The sequence below is a fragment of the Mustelus asterias genome, chromosome 8 (genome assembly GCF_964213995.1).
Source record: "Mustelus asterias chromosome 8, sMusAst1.hap1.1, whole genome shotgun sequence".
Lineage (NCBI taxonomy): Eukaryota > Metazoa > Chordata > Chondrichthyes > Carcharhiniformes > Triakidae > Mustelus > Mustelus asterias.
Window position 1 is genome coordinate 78,294,092 of NC_135808.1, and position 24,626 is coordinate 78,318,717.

The 24,626-nt window shown below is 42.4% G+C and overlaps 1 protein-coding gene across 1 annotated transcript in view; it reads right to left on the reverse strand.

Moving 5' to 3' along the window:
- Positions 1–24,626, reverse strand: part of LOC144497286 (protein Niban 1-like) — a 112,529-nt gene that overhangs the window by 30,168 nt on the left and 57,735 nt on the right. Inside the window, exons 4-6 of the mRNA XM_078218311.1 lie at positions 24,122–24,236; positions 20,464–20,631; positions 174–289 (exon numbers count right to left, since the gene is read on the reverse strand). Coding sequence (XP_078074437.1) covers positions 174–289; positions 20,464–20,631; positions 24,122–24,236 — 399 coding nt within the window. The remainder of the gene's footprint in view (positions 1–173; positions 290–20,463; positions 20,632–24,121; positions 24,237–24,626) is intronic.

Sequence of the window (24,626 nt, forward strand, 5' to 3'; positions counted from 1 at the left end):
AGGAAACCCCAGGAAGTACCAGAAAAATATACAGTCTAGACACAAAAAAAATGATTAGTCTTGGGGGAAAAGGCTGAACATGATCTGGGAACATGAACGGACGCAGGGGAGTTGGATGGGGCACGGTGTTAATGAGATGTGACTGCAGTGGTAATTATTCAGTACAGACTCACCAATGCTTCATTGCCATGATTCATTTCCCAGGACCCATAGTGGCCTTTTTCCTGCCTGAAGAATTGAATGGCTTCTGAGAATGCATGGACTTCAAACGAATTCCGTTTTGCAAATTCTGAATTTAAAAAGAAAAGCAAGTTACATGAATTACATCATCATTAAGATTTGTGACAAGTGTCTCGTCCAAAGACGTTTGCGGCAGAAGGGAGAGTGCTTCTCCGTAGGTGTGTGAAGGGGTCAGGGAATGGAATCAGCAGGCAGCTCACCACAATGGCTGTATTACCGCTCTGGGCTAGAGGGTGGCCCTGGGAGTGGCATGAGTTCATTTAATGACCCAACCATTCAGCAGCAGATATAGTGAGTTCAGGGGTCAGATATAAGATGATTGTGGGAGAAATACTAAGTTTTGTTAAGAAATGCCAAAAGTAGCTGGAGAAATTAAAATGTTCTGCATGATTTATACAATGCATTGTATTTATCCACTGAGCCATTCTGGGAATGAACAATATTTATGGTAAAACATACCATTTATGGTAAAATATATCTTCAAATTGTGGACAAGATTACTGTTGCACATTGATTCCATTTCAATTTGTTGCTGTGCTTTTTCTAAATGACAGGTCAGCATGACATTTCCCAGTTAACAGCAAGCAGTAAGGGAAATTGTATGGACGCTCTGCTGAAAAGTGCACGTTCTAAGGATGCTGATATTAATGACAATGAGACCACTCTGATTAAACGAGAGGCAAGTTACCCATAGCTGTCATTCAGTTCCTTGACGTTTACGTGGTTACCATGGATCTAAATGAAAAAGCTCTCCACAGGCTTCTTGCTTCTTTCCAGTGTTCATACGGAAGCATGCAATGTCGTGATTACATTATCATACGTGTCTGTTAGTGAGTAGGCCTTTTTAAATTGCAGAGCAGGGAACTCTAAAGTGACTCGTGGCACCATTCTCCCAAAGCTACATTAGTCAGTTGTCTCTGCTCATCTGGAGATTGATTCAGAAAGTGCAGGAATGTACTGAAAACCAATCCTCCACATGTCAACTGGGTCCAAAGCCACAGGAGAATGTCAGCAAGACAAATAGACAATTCTTAGTCATGACCTAAAGAACACAAACCACCTGTGTGCATTTCCCTGTCAGAACAGAGTTTTAGCACACGAACGTTGAATTGCATTTAGCATTGCAATCAGTAGGATGATCTTTGTAACAAGCAGCAGCAAGCCTCCTCAAAAGGTAGATAATAACTTTAAGTCCTAAGGAATAGCCACCTTTATTTGCAGAATGTCATGAGTCGTGAGATATCCATGAGTCAGGAATGTGGGTCTGATATTTTTGTAATCATTAAGAACCAATGTAAAATTGAAAGATCTATAAAAGGCAAGCATTGTGACGCTTTTCACTTTGAAACATAACTAATACAGCAGAAAGTTTCCCAATAACAAATACATCACTTATAATTTTGGTCAGTGGAGCCAAAATATATTCTTGCAGAACAATAAAAAAGTATGTGCTTTTTTAATTTTGTGAACTTTTAAATTATTTGCCTCCCCAGTTATGGTCTCCTTAGGTCATGAAATACTTGGTGTAATGGGGAGGCTGGAAGAATAATCTATTCTCCTTCTCTCACTGCAGTAATGCCAGTTTGACTTATCCACTGGGTGATGTGCAATGGATGGCCAGGATGTCACTCTTTCAGAGATTCTCTGGCTGTCTTGCTTCTTGCTCCTACACAGGGGCATGCACACACACACATGCACACACACGCACACACACGCACACACATGCACACACACACACACACGCACACACATACACACGCACACACATACACACGCACACGCGCACACACACACGCACACACACATGCACACACACACGCACACACACATGCACACACACACACACATGCATGCGCATGCACGCACACACACAAGAAAATTACTTTCCCCTTGCCTTGCCCACGTGTAGAGAGATGCCTGACCTCAAACTGATATTACAACCTTGCTTATCAAGAATCCATCTACTACTGTATTAAAAATATTCAAAGACTCTGCTTCCACCACCTCTGGGGAAGAAAGTTCAATGTCTCACATGCCTCTCAAAGAAAAGAATTCCTATTCTCTGTCCTAAATGGGCGATCCCTTATTTTTAAACTGTGGCCCCTAGTTCTAGATTGTCCCTCAAGAAGAAACATCCTCTCCACATCCATCCTGTCAAATCCCCTCAGGATCCTTTATGTTTCAATCAAGTAATCTCTTACTCTTCTAAACTCCAGTGGATAGAAACCTTTCAGCCATTCCTCATAAGCCAACCTGACCATTCTAGGTGGTGCCAACCACTCTTACTATGGTGCCATTCACAGTCAACCACATGGTGGGCAAACCAAAGTACTCCAAAATGGAATATAAAATGTGGGAAAATGTGAGGCTGTCCATTTTGGCAGGACAGATAAAAAAGCAGCATATTATTTAAATGGTGAGAGATTCAGAGCTGAGATGCAGGGAGATCCAGGTGTCCCAGTGCATGAATCACAAAAGGTTAATATGCAGGTGCAGCTAGTAATTAGGAAAGCAAATAGAACATTATTGTTTGTTGCCAGGGGAATTGAATACAAGAGTAGAGATGTTATGCTTCAATTATACAGGGCATCGGCGAGACCACATCTGGAGTACTGTGTTCAGTATTGGTCCCCTTAAGGAAAGATATAAATGCTTTGGAAGCAGTTCAGAGAAAGTATATTAGATTACTCCCTGGAACTTGATTTAAACACAAGATCCTGAGGGGACTTGACAGGGCAGATGTGGAGAGGATGTTTCTTCTTGTGGGATAATCTAGAAATAGGGGCCACAGTTTAAAAATAAGGGATCATCCATTAGATTAAGATTAGGAATTTTTTTCTTGTTGTGAGACTTCAAACTCTGCCCCAGCTGTGGTGGAAGCAGAGTCTTTGAATATTTTTAATGCAGAGGTAGATAAATTCTTGATAAACCAGGCTGTGAAAGGTTATTGGGGCAGGCAGGACTGTGAAATTGGGTTCAAAATTAAATCAGCCATGATCTTATTGAAAGGTGGAGCAAGCTCAAGGGACCAAATGGCCTGCTTCTAATTCATATGTTTGTATATTTGTATGTATGTACTCTTCAGTCTTTACAATAACATAATTTCAGTAATATTTTCTTCACATGGAAGACTCAATTAGAGACATTGGCCGGATCTCTACTACCTCGCCCGCCACAGAATCGGCGCGGGCAAGGGCCCAACAACGGAAATCTCCATTGACCTCAGGCGGGAGTTTCCTGTCTCGCCCAAGGTGTAAAATCCAGCCCATTACCTACGATCCATCTCAAAAACAGCACATTTGTGAAAATTGTAGTGGACTTGATTCTGCTTCAGTCTTGATTAATGTAGGCCCAGTATTGTCACAGTGCTGATAACATAGACTACTCCAAGTAATACTGTTTCAGCCCAAGCATTAGGTACTCAAAGCTGAAATCCAACTTATAATATGAACAGACTCAATATGTATCACTATCGGTCTTTCTACAGAATTTGGCAATTTATCTTGACAATCTTTGAACTCCATTAGAGTTAAACATTTGATGATGCTATACCTGTTTTTTTTCCAGATATCTAAGCAGTCAACATGGCCTGCAGGACATGCATGCTCATTACATGCCAGAAATATACCACCCTTAATAAAATTGGGTTGTGCTGAAAAAGGTGGTCTATATGTGGCCTGAACCGTAATTTTTGAAGAGACTGTTGGAGGCTACCATCAAAAAAGGTAAATTTTAAAAAAATAGATCCAAGAGGAGGAGGAGGGCTCTGGAAGATCATTGTCAGCCCTCACTTGGCACCCTCAGGATTGCTTCCCCCTGTCCATGCAACCCCACCGCCCCCCCATCCCCATGCCACGCTCCTGATGGTGCCTGCTCATTTCCAATTTCCTCATTTTCCACGACCTATCCAAGGATACTGCCACCAGCGCAGCAATGCAAAATTAAAATCCTCTCCACCAGTAAGCTGACTGGAGAGACCCAACAGCCATCCGTACCTCACCACTCTCATTTAAATGAGTACCGAGGCCTAATATCAGGTGTGCCCCATGTCTACCCGTTTCAGTGCAGGGATTGTTTCCTGTGCTCACTTTGTGCCAGCCTGCCCAATCTATGTTAGAATTTCCAAACACATTAAAAATTATTTAACTTTTCAAAAGTACAGTGTCCCTTTAAAACACAATGACCTTGGTAGAAACTGACAGTCAGTTAAATAGAGGCCTGTTTGTGGTGGTTACAGGACTTGTGTGCAGGTTGAAGATACTCCAAAGCAAGCAAGTGACCTGAACACTGGGTCATCCATGTTTACAGTAAAGGAACAGTCTGTCAGGCCAAAAGCAGAGCAACAATGATCTAATCTGGAGTTCTACTGGATTTTAAAGGCACACACTGGTGACCAAAAAGTGCTGAGTTAGTTAAACAGTACGGCTTTTATCAATCTTCTTCAGGTTTATTCATCCATATTTATTTTCCACTGCCATTTTTCAGTATAAGCTGGGAGTCAGACATTGGGGTGGGAAGTTGGTAAGTGCTTTATGGTAATGACACAACTGTTAACCCAATGGGAATGAAGGTAATCAAGCCGGTGATGTATTGTTCAGTCTTCAACACAGGATTTCAAAACAGTGACAATTTTTGCTCCAACTTGAATGGGTGATTTTGCTCACGCTACATGGGAAAGCACCCCGGGCAACCCACTTCAAACGGACTCAGCAAACAGGGCTGAAAGCAAAACCGGCCAGTCAAAAGGAAATCTAAAGAAAAGAAACAAAAAGGGGACTGAGGCTAGAGTTCTGGTGCCTGCAGAACTGTGTTTAACTCAATTACACACAAGTGTGGGACACAGAGTGATCCCAGAATCGTGTGCTTAATAAACAGAGAGTGCTGAAGTTGAGAACTTGGTGTATCACGCTGGTAAATATCCCTCAAACTGAAATTTAGTTTAACGTTTAGAATTTAATTTAGGACTATAAGTTGTAAAAGAAACTGAAGCTAGTTAAGATGCCAAGCATGATGTTCAGAAACTGTGGGGCGAATTTTTAAGTCTCAACGGTAACACATCACTGAGGCGAGCTGGCACAGACTTTCATTCCTCCAGTTCACATGCTGGTTCTCCAGCTCCATGGGCCACTATCCTGGAGGCAGAGTTGGGGGAAGGGGAGATGACTGGAATTTTCCTGAGGAAAACCTATTTTACATCTGGTAATTTTTTATATTCCATTAGTTCATGAGATGTAAGCATCATTGGCTGGGCCAGCATTTTTGCCCATCCCTAATTTCCCTTGAGAAGGTGGTGGTGAGCTGCCTTCTTGAATCGCTGCAGTCCATGTGCTGTAGGTACACCCACAGTGCTGTTAGACAGGGAGTTCCAGAATTTTGAACAATTATTGCAGAATGAAGCCGGGTTAATTAGTAATCTCATTAAATTTCCTCTGGGAAAAAATATAATATTGAATTCCATACTAAGCTTGCAAGTGACATATTCCTATCCAAAACAAGAATCTTAAACTTAAAGCCAATTATATAGGTGTGAGGTGAGAGCTGGATCATGCTTACTGGGTAAAGCAACTAAAACATATGGGGAGCAACCATAGAGATTGTGGAGTAAATCTGGGCTGGAGATGTTGAGCAAATATTTTATATCTGCCTTCACAGTAGAAGACACAAAATACATACCAGAAATAGAAGGTAAGCATGGAGTAATAAGAGTGAAGAACTTAAAGAGAAACAATATTAGAGAAAGTTAAGGAACTAAAAGTCAACAAATCCCCAAGACCACATGGTCTGTATCCTAGGGTTCTTAATAAGGGAGCAGCAGAGATAGTGGATGCACTGGTTACAATTTTACAAAATTCTCTAGATTCAAGAATGATTCCAGAGGATTGGAAATTCGCAAATTTAGCATTGCTATTCAAGAGACAGAGAGAAAACAAGGCCAATTAGCTTGAGATCAGATGTCGGGATAATGCCGAAATTTATACTATTAAGGAAATCCTAACAATGTACATAGAAAAATCACAATATTATCAGACAGCATCAATATAGTTTCACAAAAGGAAAATAGTGTTTGACAAATTTATCAAAGTTTTTGAGGATGTAATTAATAGATTAGATAAAGGGAAAGCAAAAGTAGTATATTAGCTTGGATTGGTTAACAGATCGGAAGCAAAGAGTAGAGATAAATGGGGCATTTTTAAGTTGGAGCATTATAACTAGTGAAGCGCCACAAGGAATCAGTATTGTAAATCAGCTATTTACAAATTATATTCATGGCTTAATGTATCAAAGTTTTCTTAGAATGCACTGCTCAATTGGGGCTATAAGCTGTTAAGGGGGCAAAAGGAGGCTGCAAAGAAATAGGCGTGGGCAACAAAATGGCAGGTGGAGTATAATGTGGGGAAGTGTAAGATTATTAATTTTGGTAATAAGGATAGAAGCAGAAGATGAGAATTTCTAAGGGTAGCAGGCAGGAAAATGGAGTTAAGGCCACATTCAGATCAGCCATGATCTTATTCAATGACAAAAGCAGGCTTGAGGGACTGAATGGCCTGTGTGATAGAGAGGTCCTACTTTTATTTCTTATGATCTTATGTTCGTATGATGAGAGTTTGAGTAAATTGGCCTACACTTTCCAGAGTTTAGAAGAATGAGAGGTGATTCTGAAGGGGCTTGACAGGGCAGACACAGAGGTCGTTTCTCCTGGCTGAGATAGACAGATTTTTGATCTGTCAGAGAATCTAGTCACACAAGATGCCAAGGGTCAAGAGTTCCTCTGATCACTCTTTATAGCAAAATGGTAACTGTGGATATAAAGAATGTATTTAATTTTTTTTCAAATAGTAACAGAGAAAGCCTTCTTCCTCTGTGTTCCCAAACCAATTCTCTGACTGCCAGTAGAAAACTGCTGGCAGCGTTGCTATGACTAATTGTGGGACAACAACCAATGCTCTTTGTGATAGAGAGAACATGGGGTCGGAAACTCAGCTTGGAGTCAAATGGGATGTTCAGGTTGCAAACAGTTCAGATCGAGACAGAGGCTTTGGAGGGGGTTGAAATTGCTGGAAAGGGCAGAGAGCTGGCGGAGGAGGCCAAAGATGACAGCTTCAATCATCGGAGTGTTAAAGTGGTGGAAAGTACAGCTCATCTGAGACTGAATGTCAGACAGGCTGTGCAATAACTCAGCAACAGTGGAGGTGTTGACAGAAGTAGCGCAGACATAGACATTGCATCCAAAGGCGTTTATGCATTCTGTAAATCATATATCACACTATTACTTTCCACTTCTGTATAAATGTGATTGACTCTTAACTGCCCACTGAATTGTATCAAATCGCAACAAAAATTGTAGTAAGATCAGGTAAACCACCCAGCATTGACCTGCCTGTGACAGGGAGACCAACACAAGCCAAAACCACTTTACTTCATCCTCACCAATCCAGCTGTCACAGGTGTATCTGTCCATAACGGTATTGGTAGGAGTGGCCACTCTACAGTCATTGTGGAGAAGAAGTCCAGTCTTCACCCTCCACAGTGTTGCATGGCACGGCCACCATGCTAAATTGGATAGACTCCGATATAGCAGCATAAAAGCCAGCAATACGAGGCACTGTGGGCCATTAGAAGCAGAGGAATAATGTTACACCACAATCTGTAAGCTCATGGCCTAGCATGGCAATTGAACTACTAACAGGAGGAAGGAGGTTTTTCCAAACTTTCCAATCCTCAGTGATGGTGGAGTGCAGTGCCAGTGCAAAATACAAGACTAAAATGTTAATAAACATTTTCGACCAGAAGTACCAAGTGGTCGATCCATCTCAGCTTGCTTCCAAGGTTCCCTACCATCATAGACGTCAGTCTTCAGCCAATTTCAACCAATTATTGCCCCATCAGTCAACTCTCAAACATCAGTAAAGTGATGGATAATCATCGATGTTGCTATCAGGCAGCACTTACTTGTCAATAAGCTCTTCACTTATGCTCAGTTTGGCTTCTGCCAGGACCACTCTGCTTCAGACCTCATTACAACCTTGATCCAAAAAGAGCAAGTAGCTGAGTTCTAGAGGTTAATTGAGTGCGACTGCTCTTGACATCAAGCCACCATTTGACCAAGTGCAGCATCAAAGGAGGCCTCGTAAAATGTAACTCCATGGAAATTGGGGAAATCTCTCCTCTGGTTGGAGTTCTACCTAGAACAAAGGAAGATGGCTGCAGTTGCTGGAGGCCAACAATCTCAGCCTCAGGACACCACTGCAGGAGTTCCTCAGGAGAGTGTCCTATATCCAATGATCCTCAGCTACTTCATCAATGATCTCTCCTCCATCATATGGTCAGAAGTGAGATGTTTACTGATGATTATAAAGTGTTCAGTTCCATTAGTAATTTCTCTGATACGGAATTAGTCTGTGCCAGAAGACAGCAGGTACTGGATAACGTTCAAGCTTGGACTGATAAATAATAAGTAACATTGAAAGCATACAAGTGCCAGACGACAACCATTTCCGAAAGAGAGAATCTAACTGTCTCACTTTGCCATTCAATGGCATTACCATCACAAAATCTTCCACCATCAACATATTGGAGATTATCATTGACCAGATATTTAACTGGATAAGCTACATAAGTACTGTGCCTATAAGATGAGGTCAAAGGCTGGAAATTATGTGGTGAGTGAGGTTCCTCCTGACTCCTCAAAGTCTGTTCACCAAGGCACAAGTGTGATGGAATAATCTCCATTGCCTGAATGAGTACAATTCCAACTATAATCAAAGCTCTCGACACCATCCAGGCCAAAGCAGGATACTTGATTAGTGCCCAACCACCACCTTAAACATTAATTCCAGCTACCACACATGCACCATGGATACAGGATGTACCATCTACAAGATGCACCGTAGCTCACTAAGACTTCTTCATCAGCACCCTCAAACCCCATGACCTTTACTGCCTAGAAGGCCAAGGGCAGAAGATGCACCACCACCTACGAGTTTCCCTCAATTTCACACACTATCCTGCCCTGGAATTGTATTGTTGCTCTTTCAGCATCACTGGTTCAAATTCCCAGCACTCCCTATCTAAATGTGGTGTGGGAGTATCTTCACCACACTTTCCTGGTCAGTGAAGACATTCCTATTCATAATTTCAAACATGGACAGTGATTGTTTGGAAGTTTCTGGAACTATCTTTTACTTTTTAAAATGGACACTAACACAGTCATTAAGATATCTGCCAGACTCAAGTGCCCTTTGCAACTTCAATACAGACTATCTCAAGCTTCTGGGAAGTTCCCAATTGAATTGTGCTGGGTGGGGATATTCCCTCGCACTTGAATGGACATGCCCAGGTAGCACACCTGCCATTTTTCAAAGTTTATGCAAAAGTTAGCAGCAATGGACTTGCAGACTCCACATCTCTTTGCAGTTTAACAAAAGAAAAAACTTTACAAAATGAGTTAACCACAAGTGTGGAGAAGAACCACCATCTATTTTCATTGTATTGCAATGGTTTCAATTTTAAGCCATTCTGGGTGGATAATAATAGTTGATCATAAGACCAAAACTGCCCTCTGATCCAAAAATCCCTCATTATCTGACCACCCCAAGAAATGTGGGCAGCCTGCATTAAACACCGCTGCAGAATATCAGCTGTCGACCAAGGCAGCAGCACTGAAACTTTTTTAAATTGGAGGTGTTACATCTTTAAAAACCTCCCAGTCTGATTCCTAAACCCAAGTCTATCTGAAACAAAATGTGACCCACTAGTATGACAACTACAAGTGTCAAACCTTTTGGCCTGCTGCACATTCACCTCTTTAAGGGAATCCTACAACATTACTGTTGCCAACTCCAGCTAGTTGAACTCATCTAAACAAAATTCAAGAATGGAAAAGATTCTTTACCAAGGCTGCAATGATTATTCTCTGACGCGAACTATGAACAGTTTTTTTGTGTCTTATTCTCTTTATCTGTGTATTTTGTCTTGAGCATATGTGTGTGTGTGTGTGTGTATATGTGTGAGTGCTGAATGATTGACGTAGCACTTAGACTTTTGGGGTGAATGTGTAATAAATAATCCTCTTTATTTAAACCCCAGAATGCTTGCTGCTGTTATTTAAATTGACCACACACTCCAGGGGCTAGGAAATACATACATCCACCTTTCTAAAACCACAGTGATTGGGGGCAGCAAAAGTAAAGGGCACAAGGGATTCAGTTCTCTCTTGACTCTGTCCGTAACAGAATTGGTTGCTGCACCCAAGATCTGAATCAATTGAACTAAAACAATCTGAATCTGCCATTAAAAGCAGAAATTAGAAGCAACCGAGCAAGTTCAATCGCTGAAATTATGGTGGAATTATGCCATTTTTGACTAAGTGTCTTCTCGGGTAGGACAAATGGAAGGTAGCCCAGTGGCTATGCTGCCAGCTTTTCCTGACATATTTTTAGAAATGATAGGATGGGACGCACGATGCCATGCTGGCAGGGTGGGCTCTGTAGGTTTGTAACCCAATTGGGGTGCTCTTTTGAAAGAGATAATTGGGTGCTCTTTTGTAAATGGATAAAAAATGAAACACCCACCTCACCTCCGGATGCAACCCCCCCACAACAAAACGTGCCCTTGCTCCTCCTCAAGAGACTATCTGGGATGCCCAGCACTTGGCGATCAGTGACTAGTGGTGTGGGTTCAGTGTTGGGACCACAATTGTTTACGATTTACATAGATGATTTGGAGTTGGGGACCAAGTGTAGTGTGTCAAAATTTGCAGATGACTCTAAGATGAGTGGCAGAGCAAAGTGTGCAGAGGACATTGAAAGTCTGCAAAGGGATATAGGTAGTCTAAGTGAGTGGGCGAGGGTCTGGCAGATGGAGTACAATGTTGGGAAATGTGAGGTCATCCATTTTGGTAGGAATAACAGCAAAATGGACTATTATTTAAGTGGTAAAAAATTGCAGCATGCTGCTGTGCAGAGGGACCTGGGTGTCCTTGTGCAGGAATCTCAAGGAGTTGGTTTGCAGGTGCAGCAGGTAATTAAGGCGGCAAATGGAATTTTGTCCTTCATTGCTAGAGGGATGGAGTTTAAAAACAGCGATGTTATGTTGCAGCTGTATAAGGTGCTGGTGAGGCCACACCTGGAGTATTGTGTACAGTTTTGGTCTCCTTACTTGAGAAAGGGTATACTGGCACTGGAGGGGTGCAGAGGAGATTCACTAGGTTGATTCCGGAGTTGAGAGGATTGGCTTATGAGGAGAGACTGAGTAGACTGGGGCTATACTCATTGGAATTCAGAAGAATGAGGTGAGATCTTATAGAAACATATAAGATTATGAAGGGAATAGATAAGATAGAAGCAGGGAAGTTATTTCCACTGGTGGGTGAAACTAGAACTAGGGGGCATAGCCTCAAAATAAGGGAAAGCAGATTTAGGACTGAGTTGAGGAGGAACTTCTTCACACAAAGGGTTGTGAATCTGTGGAATTCCCTGCCCAGTGAAGCAGTTGAGGCTACCTCATTAAATGTTTTTAAGGCAAGGATAGATAAATTTTTGAACAGTAAAGGAATTAAGGGTTATCGCGAGCGGGCGGGTAAGTGGAGCTGAGTCCACAAAAAGATCGGCCATGATTTTTTTGAATGGCGGAGCAGGCCCGAGGGGCCAGATGGCCTACTCCTGCTCCTAGATCTTATGTTCTTATCCCTCATGGAGCTCCAACCAACCCCACCACCATGGAACACCACACACAACTCCCCCCAACAACTAAACACCCCCCCAACCCTCCACCTCCGCACTGACCCCCAGCACTGCCTCCTGGCAATGCCCCTGAATACTGTGACTCATGACCCTCTCCCCTAGCTGCTGTACTCACTAATTACCTGTGCCCCTCTGGCAGGTTCTGCTTGCCAGGTGCACATCGTGGGGGGACCTGTTGTGATTCACATCAACATAAATGGTCAACTTAATGTGGGAGGATGGGGGAGGAGGAATGATCAGGCAACATTTAAATTGATGCAAATGAGGATCCCAACTTGTAAATTCAAGATTCCCATTACGTCATTGGCAGGGGGTTAGGGACAATCGCAACTGGAAATCCTGCTGGCGTGAAAGCCATTTTGGGACTCTTGCGTTATTCTCCGCCCCACTCCTTCATTCCCATCTCCTGAAAACAGGGGCAGAAAATCTCCCCACACTCCCCTTGTCATTAAAACAAAAGTACTACAGCAGCAAGCTTCATGTATTAACACTAAAAAACCGAATGACTCGCTTTGATGTGAAATCATTTGTGGAACAGAAGGATTTAGCTTGCCATTAGTAACAACGCTAACAATGGAACAGCAGAAAGCTCTGGCTAAGCAGGTGGAATTTTATATAAAGCAAAAGGTTAAAAAGCCTGAGGCGCTAAAGATACTGGCTGAGCATTTTAGCCTCACTGCAGAGTTGGAACAGGCAGAAGATATAGAACCTGAAACCACAGACCAGGAAACCTTAGCCAAAACCCACCTAGACAACTGAAAGCAAGAGTTAGAATTCCAGGAGGAAGACAATGGGAGCGAGTCTTCCAGTGGAGAAGTTTGAGAAGGAGTTGCAAGCACAAAAGAATAGTGAAATAAGACAGGTTGAAATAACTAGGGAGGAATTTTCTTTATTTAGTGGGGAAGTTGCTGGTAATTCGAATAACCCTGGTTCAATGGCAAGCTTTGATTTCTTAAAGAATCCTGATTAATACCCAAGTTTGGAGAAAATAACATTGAAATTTTCACCACCTCCATTGAGAAGCTGGCAGGTATGTTAAAGTGGCCGCACTCTCCTACTGCAGGGCCAGCTAGCAGGGTAAGCCTGTGAGGTTTACGGTGCTTCTGATAGCATCATGTGATCTTTCACATCTATCAGAGACAGTGGATGGGCCATCATTTAACAGCTCAACTAAAAGGTGGAACTCTACAGTTCAGCATCCACTCAGCACTTTGCTGTAAAAGGAAGGAAACTGGTAGAGGGAAAGAGACATCAAAGAAATAAGAAATTACATAAAAACTTTTGTCCCATTTTGGAATGGGGCAAGACCATGATACACTTCAAATACTTCAGGCCATTTTCATGCAGAATCAGGCTGACTCTGGAGGCCATGATATGAAAGCCTCACTCCCATTTTTGCCAGGCTCCATTTTTGCCAGCAGAGGGAAGGGGGCAGGGTGTGATTCACACAGGCGGGAAACCCAAATTCAGAAAGGTAATTTGAACTTAGTGCTGAGTTCAAACAGACTCCATTTTGGCTGCTCAAAGGATCTTAATCTACAGAGTGGGAGTCTCAAATTGCTGTGTCTACACAGGTTTCCCCCAGGTGCTCCTGTTTCCTCTCACAGTCCAAAGATGTGCAGGTTAGGTCGATGGGTCAATTTAACATGACCATTAGTGTCAGGGGATTAGCAGGGTAAATATGTGGAGTTACGGAGAAAAGGCCTGGGTGGGATTGTTGTTGGTGTAGGCCAAATGGCCTCCTTCTGCATTGTAGGGATTCTATGATTCTATGGTGGGGAAGATGTAATCCTTCTTGAAGGGTGGATATGTTCTGCTTAAGTGGCATGATCTGAAGCTTTTTAAATGCCCTGCTCTTTGAATAAACAACAAATCAGACTTAAGCAGACAGTGAGAATTTTTTAAAAACCTGCTGGACTATTTTGATTGACAGGCCATCTGGTGTATGTTAGAAAAAGATTACCATCTCTTTATGCAATTTCAATGGTTGGCATTCCCAAGAGTTAATATGTCAGAATGAATGCCTGGCTCAGTTGCAAGTGGTATAATTATCTCAACAAGGATCTGCCTTCATAGTTGGATTGACAATTTAAAGAGGCTATTAAAAGATTAGCTCTCTTTGATGTGGCTTTTGAATAGAAATTTGTATTTAATAAGAGATTTACCACTTCAGATTTAAAAACTTTGAAAGGATTTCATGAATCGGAATATTTTGCTATGAAGTGTGTATGTGTGAGAGCTGTATTAGATTGTTTGAAGTTTAATGCTTTTTAATCTCCACATGTCTTCTGAAGTCTGCCCATGGTGGGCAATGGGGCAGTGGATATGGAGATGACTGGGGTATGAGGGGAAAATGGGGGTCATTAGTTCACATGGGGGCACGAGGCAGCATGGGGGAGGTGGGGGGTATGAGTTAGCATGGTTGTATCATGGGGAATATTGGGGGCATGAGGAGGATAGAGGACATGGGTTGGCGTGAGGGTAGGCATGTGAGAGTGGCGAGGGCCTAATAACTTTTAAAACAATAAGGACAAGGTCCCAGAGAACAGAGGTGGGCTTTCTAACCAGCCCTTCTCGGTATATGCCTACCCCCCAGTGGCTACGAACAATTGCTTCCAGGGTCAGTGGGCAGATCCTTCATCCCTTCCCTCCACCCCCATACCCCCTGGAGCAAAAGTGAATGGAGCCACAGGGGAAAAAGCTAATTTCTCTTCAAGACTGATGCCTTCTCAGTAGTTTATAGAGGCAGTGACTGGAAATGGTAGTTTTTCAGTGCGTAGGGAATTCTATGAGATTTTTACAGTCGGATATATCATCATGAATAGGTCTCAATCACCTACACATTGGGAAAGTCCTTTCTGAGCAAAAATTTATTTTCTTGGACTTTCTTCCCCTGTGAGCAGTTCCTATTGGACAAATGAAGAGCAGCAGCAAGGGAATCCTGTTCTCAGGTTCGTCCTCAGCCATTTGGGTTTGTGCAAGGCCAAAACGACAGCAGAGAAATTAAAAACAAAATGGTTTTAAATTCCAGTTTTGAAGATTTGATTTGCATAAAGGAAAACTCTTTCTTTGTATTATAAAGCTGTTCACCACAAACTGACATTCTGCCAGGAAATGATGTCAGACAGGATGCAGGCTCAGTCTGTCAAACTGGTGTGTGTTAAGCATGAGTAATAGATTATAAATAGCAGCTTGAGTAAGGGTCATGTTGCTTAACAATGCGTGGCTTATTTATCACGCAATAGTTGTTCAGTGCCATTCACTGCAACTATGAAAAAAAGCTTTATTTCCCTCTTTTTTTACATTTTGGAAACCTAATTTCATCAGCAGCATATACCAACTAAGTTATTTTCCTTTTCCCATTTTCCCAACATTCCTCCCAACCCACCCTGGATTCCTTCCAAGTTTCTCCAAAGCTCACCTGTCCCTGACCAGGAAGTGACCTGGATTTGAAGTGACCTTCTCCTGTCAGCTCTCAGGTGTAGGTGGATGACCTGAAGTGACCCTCCCTCAAACTTTCCCTCCTATTGTATGGTTGAATGCCCATCCTCCACTCATCAAGGCACAGACAAGTGTCCAAACTTGATGCCTGGAAAATTGGGGATGACAGAGCCACATCCTGGCCTATTACACTTCCACAGATCCAATTGTGAGTTCTAGATTCCCTTGTACCACAGGTTTAAAAAAACGGATCCCCAGGCCCTGGGGTGCCTCCAGAGGTTTTTAAAGGCTCTCAAGACTATTATATTTCCACCCATCTGTTGTGTGATTTCTGTCTTTGATTTATTAGCTATTTTTGTTACATTCTCATAGAGTGAGAAAACATTAATGTAATGGTAGTACAGCCTGTTTGGATAGTTGATGCCTTATGTTGGAAATTTAGACTGCTAATCCCCAGGTAAGGTCCTGGAATCATTTGACATCTCAGTAGGTGGTTATTCCTGTCTTTTTATGAGTCACTCCAGGCGCAGGTAAGGGTCTCATGCTCAGTGTTATGAGCCACGGCCAATAGCAGAACCAGAAAATATTCAACAGTAATGGCGGAAGAGCTAAAACATGGAGAGATGCTAGCTGCTTCCAAGAGAATCCAGCGGGAAGAGATTCCCTTTAAGGACACATTAGGAAGGCAACAGGAAACCATCTCATGTACTTTAGCACTTTAGAAGATATGGGAAGCAGAGGCCAGGGGCTCCTTCTGTGCTTGTGAACTTTGCTGTCATGCTGAAGTATTGGTCACTTCAGCATGACAGCAGTGTGGGAAAGAGTCACTCACTGTGGTTTTCCCCACAACAGTCAGCTAATGGCCAGAGGGTTGGCCCACCCTTTGAATAAGGATGGTAGGAAAACAGGCTCTCGAAGTTGGAGGGTTAATCAGTGGCTGTCCTGTTTAAAAGGACCAGCAGCAGGCTGCGATGGCAAGTAAGTGAGGAAGAAGGGGCTTCAAAATGGAGGTGCCCTCACTCCAATGGTTTTAAAGTTTAAATTAAAAGATGGCTTTTGCAGGCAGGCCACCACTCTACAGGAGGGGGGAGGGGATAGTGGTCCTTTAGAGGTTGGAATGTGGATGCTACAGCACCTAAAAGGTATAGGGAAGGCCTCTAGGCCTGACTGAAACACTGACCCCCTTCCCAGTCTACTGCAAGGAAAGCTACCTCCAGTCACCAAGATATTCCCCAGTGCCAGTGGGAACCTAACGGCTGACAGGAACATTCAAATTGCTCTAATTCAATTGGCCTTAAGTGGCCCTGAATGAGCCGCGCCAGCTCCCTGCCATGAGCAAGTGGGTGGTCCTGCTGCCTTCCCCATCCTGGCTCTTCTGAAAAAGGCCTTGGGATTTGGGATGCAGCAGGGGAACTGGCACCCTAGCCGGTGGGACTGTTTTCAGCTGCTGCCCGCCTCCGAGCCCGGTGCTAGCAGGGCCGAAAAATCAAGCGGCAGATGTTTGTAAAAGTCTCCTGTGGAAACATTGCTGAACTTGCTTGTGTTCATGGGAAAGTTGCCAGAAATGTTATTTACACACCTGGCAAACTGAGGAAAATGGTCTGGGAGGAAATCTGTATCTTGAGCAGGTGGAAAACCAACAGAGTTAACGACAAATGGTTGGTTTTTAAAAGCTTCTCCTTTCTCACTGGCATTGCTTAAAATAAACCCCAGAGATTGTCCTTACTGTGCAGATTCTGTTCCTGCTGTACTAAGCAGTTAACTAAAAGCCATTGCTCATCATTGCAAACAGAAGCTGGTTCATTCAACAATGTTTCCCTTTTACACAAGATTTTAAAGTCAGTTTGGGTTGGTTAATGAAGACTGAATCAGTCTTAGCTCAGTGTTTATATAACATCTCTGCTTTAAAGCAGTTGTCTACACAGGAGAAAAATGATCAGTAAAGTTGAATTAACATCTTAAAATGCAGTCCCGGGGGAGAACAAGATTTCACATCGTAACCATCTGTTTAAACCGGAAAATATCATTCTGTATAGTTCTTACCCCAGTTATCCTTCTCATTGTCATAAAACAAGCAACACAATGTTGCAGAAATGTTACTGTGACAAATATGGTGTTACTGCCGTCTGCAATGGGAAAAAGGCCCTAAACAGTTATCTTCTGTAATTGTCTCTATATGTTACATTTCCAGTCTTTACGGTCTCCTCAATCTCAATTGCAGGTCATTAAATTCACTCACAAAAGGATAATTGGCCAATGCTACAGCAGGTACAGACATGGCCCAGGTGGGGGAACAGTTGCAGAAGACAGACCCTCCTGCTCTGGTGCAGATTTCCCTGGAGTGCAGTGCAGCTCACATGTGCATGCTGTAGGAGGTCATTATTCATTTAAATTGACAGCAAGGTCAACACAATGTTGTATAAATTGTCCTTGTGACGTTTTTATAAAGTGTTTTGCAATCAAATTGTCCAATTGTTGTTGTGGGGCAAAAATATTGCAATATTCAAAAAAAAAACACCATCTCACCACAGGTTGAAGTTTTCAACCTGGGTCAAATACAGCTGCGACAGTGGGAAAGAAAACAGCCAGATAGTAACCCAAAGGAATTAAGCTAATTCCAAGTTATTTTCTTCCAAATGTAACCTTCATTGTGTCCAAATGGCATAGCCATAGCAAAATTATTGGGAGGTGGACACAAATGGATGGATTTTGGATAGAGAATTCTGGCCACAGGCACTAAGTCATCCAATCTTTCATTCATTGCTATAAGAACAGAGGACATTTCGGAAATTTAAGATTCTGAAGCAGTTCTACCATTCATGGCTGATTATCTACCGCAATTCCACCTTCCTGCAATATTCCCATAGCCCTTACTTTCTTTAATACCCAAAAATCTAGTGGCCTCTGTCTTGAATGTACTCAACAACTGAACATCCACAGCTCTCGGGGCTAGAGAACACCAAAAATGTACAACCCTTTGAGTGAAGGAATTTCTCCTCATCTCAGTCCTAAATGGCCAACCCCTTATTCTGAGATTGTGACCCTGTTCTAGATTCTCCAGCTGGTTATGCTGAGCTATGGTATCCCCATGATTGAATTGCCTGCCCATTCACTGCCTAATCTGACATATGAAGAATGGCCACTCGGGTGAGGAATGTCAGACCTATAGTTCAGCATGAGTCACTTGTTCATCCATGAGGAGTCAAAGTCAATGCCCACTGTGGCATTGCAGAGTGTGCCTAGTAGCACATTTTTCTTATTGTTTTAGCTTTTGGACCTCTCAGGAAAATAAATTAATGTCTCTTGTTTGTATCAGCACAATCAGCTAGAAACTTATAATCGCAAACTCGGGGGAAAATTGTAACACATGACTCTTGCATCAGACCAATTCACCAACAAAAAAAAAATCACAGTAATGAAACTGAAAATAGTTTCAATTTTTGGAAATGAAAATACTAGGAGTACACAGCAGAAAACAGTTTCCCAAATCCCTTGTTTCAGAATCCCTTTACGAATCATTGGGACTGCTGAGACAGAGGCTGTCGACTTTTTTCTATCACAGATGTACTTATGAGATCGTTTCACTGGGATCATAGTGCAAGAGGGTTTCATTTCCCATGGTTTCAATCTCTGCCCATGATTTAAGGGTTATCAGCCCAGGAAAGACTTTGGAGGCATTGCACCTCATGCCTCCCAATCACCTCCTATGGACGGAACCTCATGCCCCCATGCCAAGGTATGCCTCTCACCCACTCCCTATGGACCTCCATGCCTAGGAATGCACCCCCACTCACCCACTATAGCCCCTGATGTCCCCCATGCAAAGTTATGCCCCTACCCACCCCATGGCTCCTCATGTTCCCACAAGCCATAGCACACCCATTTTACAATCTGTAGAACCAATGAATCCTATCGTGATTATAGGATGTATTAAAAAAAGCTTTTAAAAAGTAATTCATTGATAACGTTCCACTTTCTTAAAAAACTCATTTTAATACAAGCCAATAAGTGTCAATCTTCCAGACCTTTAAGATTTCTGTCTGTAACTGTCCGTGTTGAGTTTGCATGTTCTCCCTGTGTCTACATGGGTTTCCTTCAAGTGTTTCCGTTTCCTCCCACAGTCCAAAGATGCATAGGTTAAGTGGATTAGCCTTGGTAAATGTGTATGGTTATGGGAATAGGGTGGGGGTGGGGTGGACGGGGTAAGATTCTCTTTCAGAGAGCCGGTGCAGACTCAATGGGCTAAATGACCATCTCTTGCACTATAAGAATTCTGTGGCTTCAATTGCTGAAACAGCAAGCACTTGAAACTTCTTTATCTTGTGTAAATAAACACTGTGCAATTGATAAAAGGGATCAGATAGCCAGAACAGTTAATGAGCAATGTTTTCCCTGGGGCTCAGGTGTTTCAGTACTCTAATGGATGCCTGGACTTTCTGCCACTAATATATAATGAGGCTTATGAAAACTCAGCCCGTTATATCCTACCCTGATTACTTTTGGCTTTAGAATCATAGAATCATACAAAACAGAAGACGACAATAAAGCTGCAATCTAATTGGTTTTCATTGGCACAGGATGGAATATCTGTCCTTAAAGGGGAACATTTCTGTAGTTGGAAAAGCATTTTCAACGTAGGCACAGCTTCTGTTCTCTTTCAATTAATATAACATTTTAAATTTCTACTTTTCAGTCAAAGGAAGAATTTTGATGACCTCATCACAGCCTTGCTGATACTCATTTTTGTACAAGAAAGGCATTGGAAAGTCACGCCATTTCCCTCATTAAAATGACTCACATTTACCCGATCAACTTGATAGGAGTGTATCTTTGATCGGCAACAGAGAAAATCAACAAAATGGATAATGTCCAATTTGTCACTAACCTACATTTGGAGTTTGTTTTGAAATGCCATAAAACCTGCCAAAATCTCCCTTTTCTGGAGTGTACCAAACCCATTGATTTTCACTGAAAGAATGATTATGATGCTCAGAAGATTACGAGAATATCTTGACTCATAAGTTCATACCATCAAACTTACCATAATTGAGGTGCCGGATACAGTCATTGAGAACAGCCCCAAATCCCTGCTGTGTCTCTTCATTCTCAAAACAAAAGTAACTATGTTTTCGGTAAGGGTGCCACAGGTACACTGGGTATTGGGTGTGGTTAACCAGGAAGCTTTGATTGCCATCTTTCCCATTGGCTGCTGAAAAACAAAGATAGGGTTGATGTTATTAGGAGAGGATGAGTAAATACAATAGCCATTTATTAATCACTCCCAACAGTAACTAAGTCCAACACAACCTTTAATTACTTTTTGTAGTCTGCGGAGTGCATGGGCCCTTTAAACATTTTAATATGGCTGCGCATGGGGAGGTGATGGCTTAGTGGTATTATTGCTAGACTATCAATCCAGAAGCTCAGCTAATGTTCTGTGGACCCAGATTCGAATCCCGCCACAACAGATGGTGGAATTTGAATTCAATAAAAAAAAGAAATCTGGAATAAGGATCTACTGATGACCATGAAACCATTGTTGATTGTCGAAAAAACCCATCTGCTTCATGAATGTCCTTTAGGGAAGGAAATCTGCCATCCTTACCTGGTCTGGCCTACACGTGACTCCAGAGCCACAGCAATGTGGTTGACTCTCAATTGTCCTCAGACAACTAGGGATGGGCAATAAATGCAGGCCAGCCAGTGACACCCATGTCCCAAGAATAAATAAAAAATGGATAATGTGTCTATCATATTCCCATATGAGGATATCTCCAATCTTTGAATGGCAGATGAATAAAAAGTTTCAAAGATGTGGGGATAGAATTTCAACTTGCACTAAACTGGCATTACTGATCAACCCCTGCATGGTATATTCCATTCAATTTCCCTTACCTCTTGAACTGTTACTCATGAATAAAAGAAAGATGTGATTTATAAACTGCTTGGCATGATCATCCAATGTCTTAAAACACATCACAACCAATGAAGTACTTTTAAAGTGTAGTCACTGTGCTAATATAGGAAACACGGCAGCCAGTTCAAGGCTATGGGTCAAGTGCTGGTAAATGGGATTAGGTGGGAGTTCAGATGTTTCTTGTGTGTTGGTGCAGACTCAATGCACCGAAGGGGCTTTTCTGCACTATATGATTCAATCAGGGCACAACAAACTCCTACAAACAGCCATGTGTTTTTTGTGATGTTGATTGAATATTGGCCCCGTCACTGGGGATAGCTTCCTTGCTCTTCTTTGAAACAGTGTCATGGGATCTTTTGCATCCACCTGTACTGACAAATGGGGCCTCTCATACCAAAGACAACATCTCTGACAGTGCAGCATTCCCTCAGTACTGCATGGGGTGTCAGCTTTGATTTTTACACAAGGCACAGCAGACACTAAGTCAAAACAATAAGGCACGCTGACCGACTCTGGGTTAGCTGACTGACTATTACTGCTATAAATTAGTCTAAGATTGAAATAGACCAAAGCTCACTGAGGCTTATTCAACATTCAGTTTACCATAAATTGCCGGGACCTCGCTAGCCTTCTGAGCAGATAATCCTACATTTTTCAGTTGTGTCTATTGTGCGTATCGAAAGCTGGGCCTATATACCTTTGACTCTCCTGATCAATGATTGGTTAGTGTATCTGTCAATTAAACTAGTCCTCCCCATTAAGAGAGAATTGTCAGCAGGCAAGCCACCTTCTTCTCAATGTAAGATCTGACAGTCTGATGGGAGTCTGGGGTATGTCAATTAATTATTTATTGTCCTTGGTCAAATTTTAAAGTTGTGCAAGCTCATTTTAATTTGAATCATATGCTTAAATGTGTATCATTTCTATGGGCGGAATTTTACCAGCACATCTGCCAAAGGTTCTTACGATCCCACCTGAGGCCAACGGAGAATGCTGTTCTCCGAGCTGAGCCTGCCCCCGGAATTGGGGCGGGCATGCCGGTAAAATTCCAGCCTATATCCTGTTGATGAAAAAAATGATCGAAAATCCCAAAAATTGACATCTTTGTGTTACGGAACAGTAATATGCTAAAGTCCTCGGTACTGCACCATTTGTCTATTCAAGGTGGAGTCCACAGAACCAACCAATGCAGTGAGCATTTTCATCATGAGAAATTGCTCATTCAGGCTAACAAGTAGAAAACCATTACACTGGTCTGTACAGTTCAGATGGTGTCTATATTTACCACAGGAAGAAATGGACTGGGGGTGGGGCAGTGTAAGGAGAAGGTAGAAATCAGCTAAGCTTTCTAATTTAGGGAAAACAGGGACAAGTGTAACTGTCTGACCACTATCTTGTCTGAGATCAGTTAAACCAAAATGGGGACCAAGCCCTGGGACCCCTTTGGTCCACATTCCTTTTTTCCATACCATATTGAATCTTGAGGCCCTTTTCTCTGCGTTTTTTGGAATAGAACATAGAACATAGAATAGTACAGCACAGAACAGGCCCTTCGGCCCACTATGTTGTGCCGAGCTTTATCTGAAACCAAGATCAAGCTATCCCACTCCCTATCGTCCTGGTGTGCTCCATGTGCCTATCCAATAACCGCTTAAATGTTCCTAAAGTGTCTGACTCCACTATCACTGCAGGCAGTCCATTCCACACCCCAACCACTCTCTGAATAAAGAACCTACCTCTGATACCCTTCCTATATCTCCCACCATGAACCCTATAGTTATGCCCCCTTGTAATAGCTCCATCCACCCGAGGAAATAGTCTTTGAACGTTCACTCAAACATAGAAACATAGAAAAACTACAGCACAATACAGGCCCTTCAGCCCACAAAGTTGTGCCGAACATGTTCCTACCTTAGCGATTACTAGGCTTACCTATAACCCTCTATCTTACTAAGTTCCATGTACTTATCTAAAAGTCTCTTAAAAGACCCTATCGAATCCGCCTCCACCACCGTTGCTGGCAGCCCATTCCACGCACCCACCACCCTCCGAGTGAAAAACTTACCCCTGACATCTCCTCTGTACCTACTCCCCAGCACCTTAAACCTGTGTCCTCTTGTGGCAACCATTTCAGCCCTGGGAAAAAGCCTCTGACTATCCACTCGATCAATACCTCTCAACATCTTATACACCTCTATCAGGTCACCCCTCATCCTTCGTCTCTCCAAGGAGAAAAGGCCAAGCTCACTCAACCTATCCTAATAAGGCATGCTCCCCAACCCAGACAACATCCTTGTAAATCCCCTCTGCACCCTTTCTATGGCTTCCACATCCTTCCTGTAATGAGGCAACCAGAACTGAGCACAGTACTCCAAGTGTGGTCTGACCAGGGTCTTACATAGCTGCAACATTATCTCACGACTCCTAAACTCAATTCCTCGATTGATGAAGGCCAGTACACCATACGCCTTCTTAACCACAGCCTCGCATGCTGCGAAGACTCATTCTCCAGCTTACAGATATTGCCAAACTGTATTGCTAAGTGAAATAATTCTACTCCTTATCCCCTGCCTCAGTTCCATCTTCGCTAATGCAGATTTTAGAAATTCAACTATGTAAGATCTGCTGGTCTTCATTTTATTGAAAAGCTACCGAGGTTTCCACCACCTGGAAACATGGACACTGTTGTTGCTTGGGTGATGTGCTTCTTTCCTGCAGAATGACATGAACTTATATTTGATTTGCACCGAAACCACTGTGCACATCAAAATGTGTTACTCACCACTTGGGTCAGGGAAATATTTGTCCACCAATAAGGCATATTCAATCATGGACGTAAGCACTCTGTAACCAGTTGGAATCAGTTTATATTTTGGGTCTCCTCCTTTCTGATAGGCCTACAAATGTACACAACATAGAAAGAGCGATCAACACCCATAGCAACTCAATAATGTTCTTCTAAAAATTTGTATTAAGACAATTACTTACATACACAGAGTTTTTCTATGTTCCATAGTAAGATACTTTGAAAACTACTGAAGGGTGCAAAACTCCATTATTGTTGGAATCGTCTTGATATTTTTATTGAAATAAATTATCATTTTCCCAGGTCAAATAAATTTGGAGATTACATCAATAAAACATTCAGGTTGGATGCCATCAGAAGACAGGAGGCTCAAACCACTTTTCAAGTTAGGCTGTAACATTCTTTGCAGTGAGATGCAGGCACCAGATTGACATCCACTACAGCTCTCCAGAATGTTCTAGAACCAGTCAACAGGTAAGGC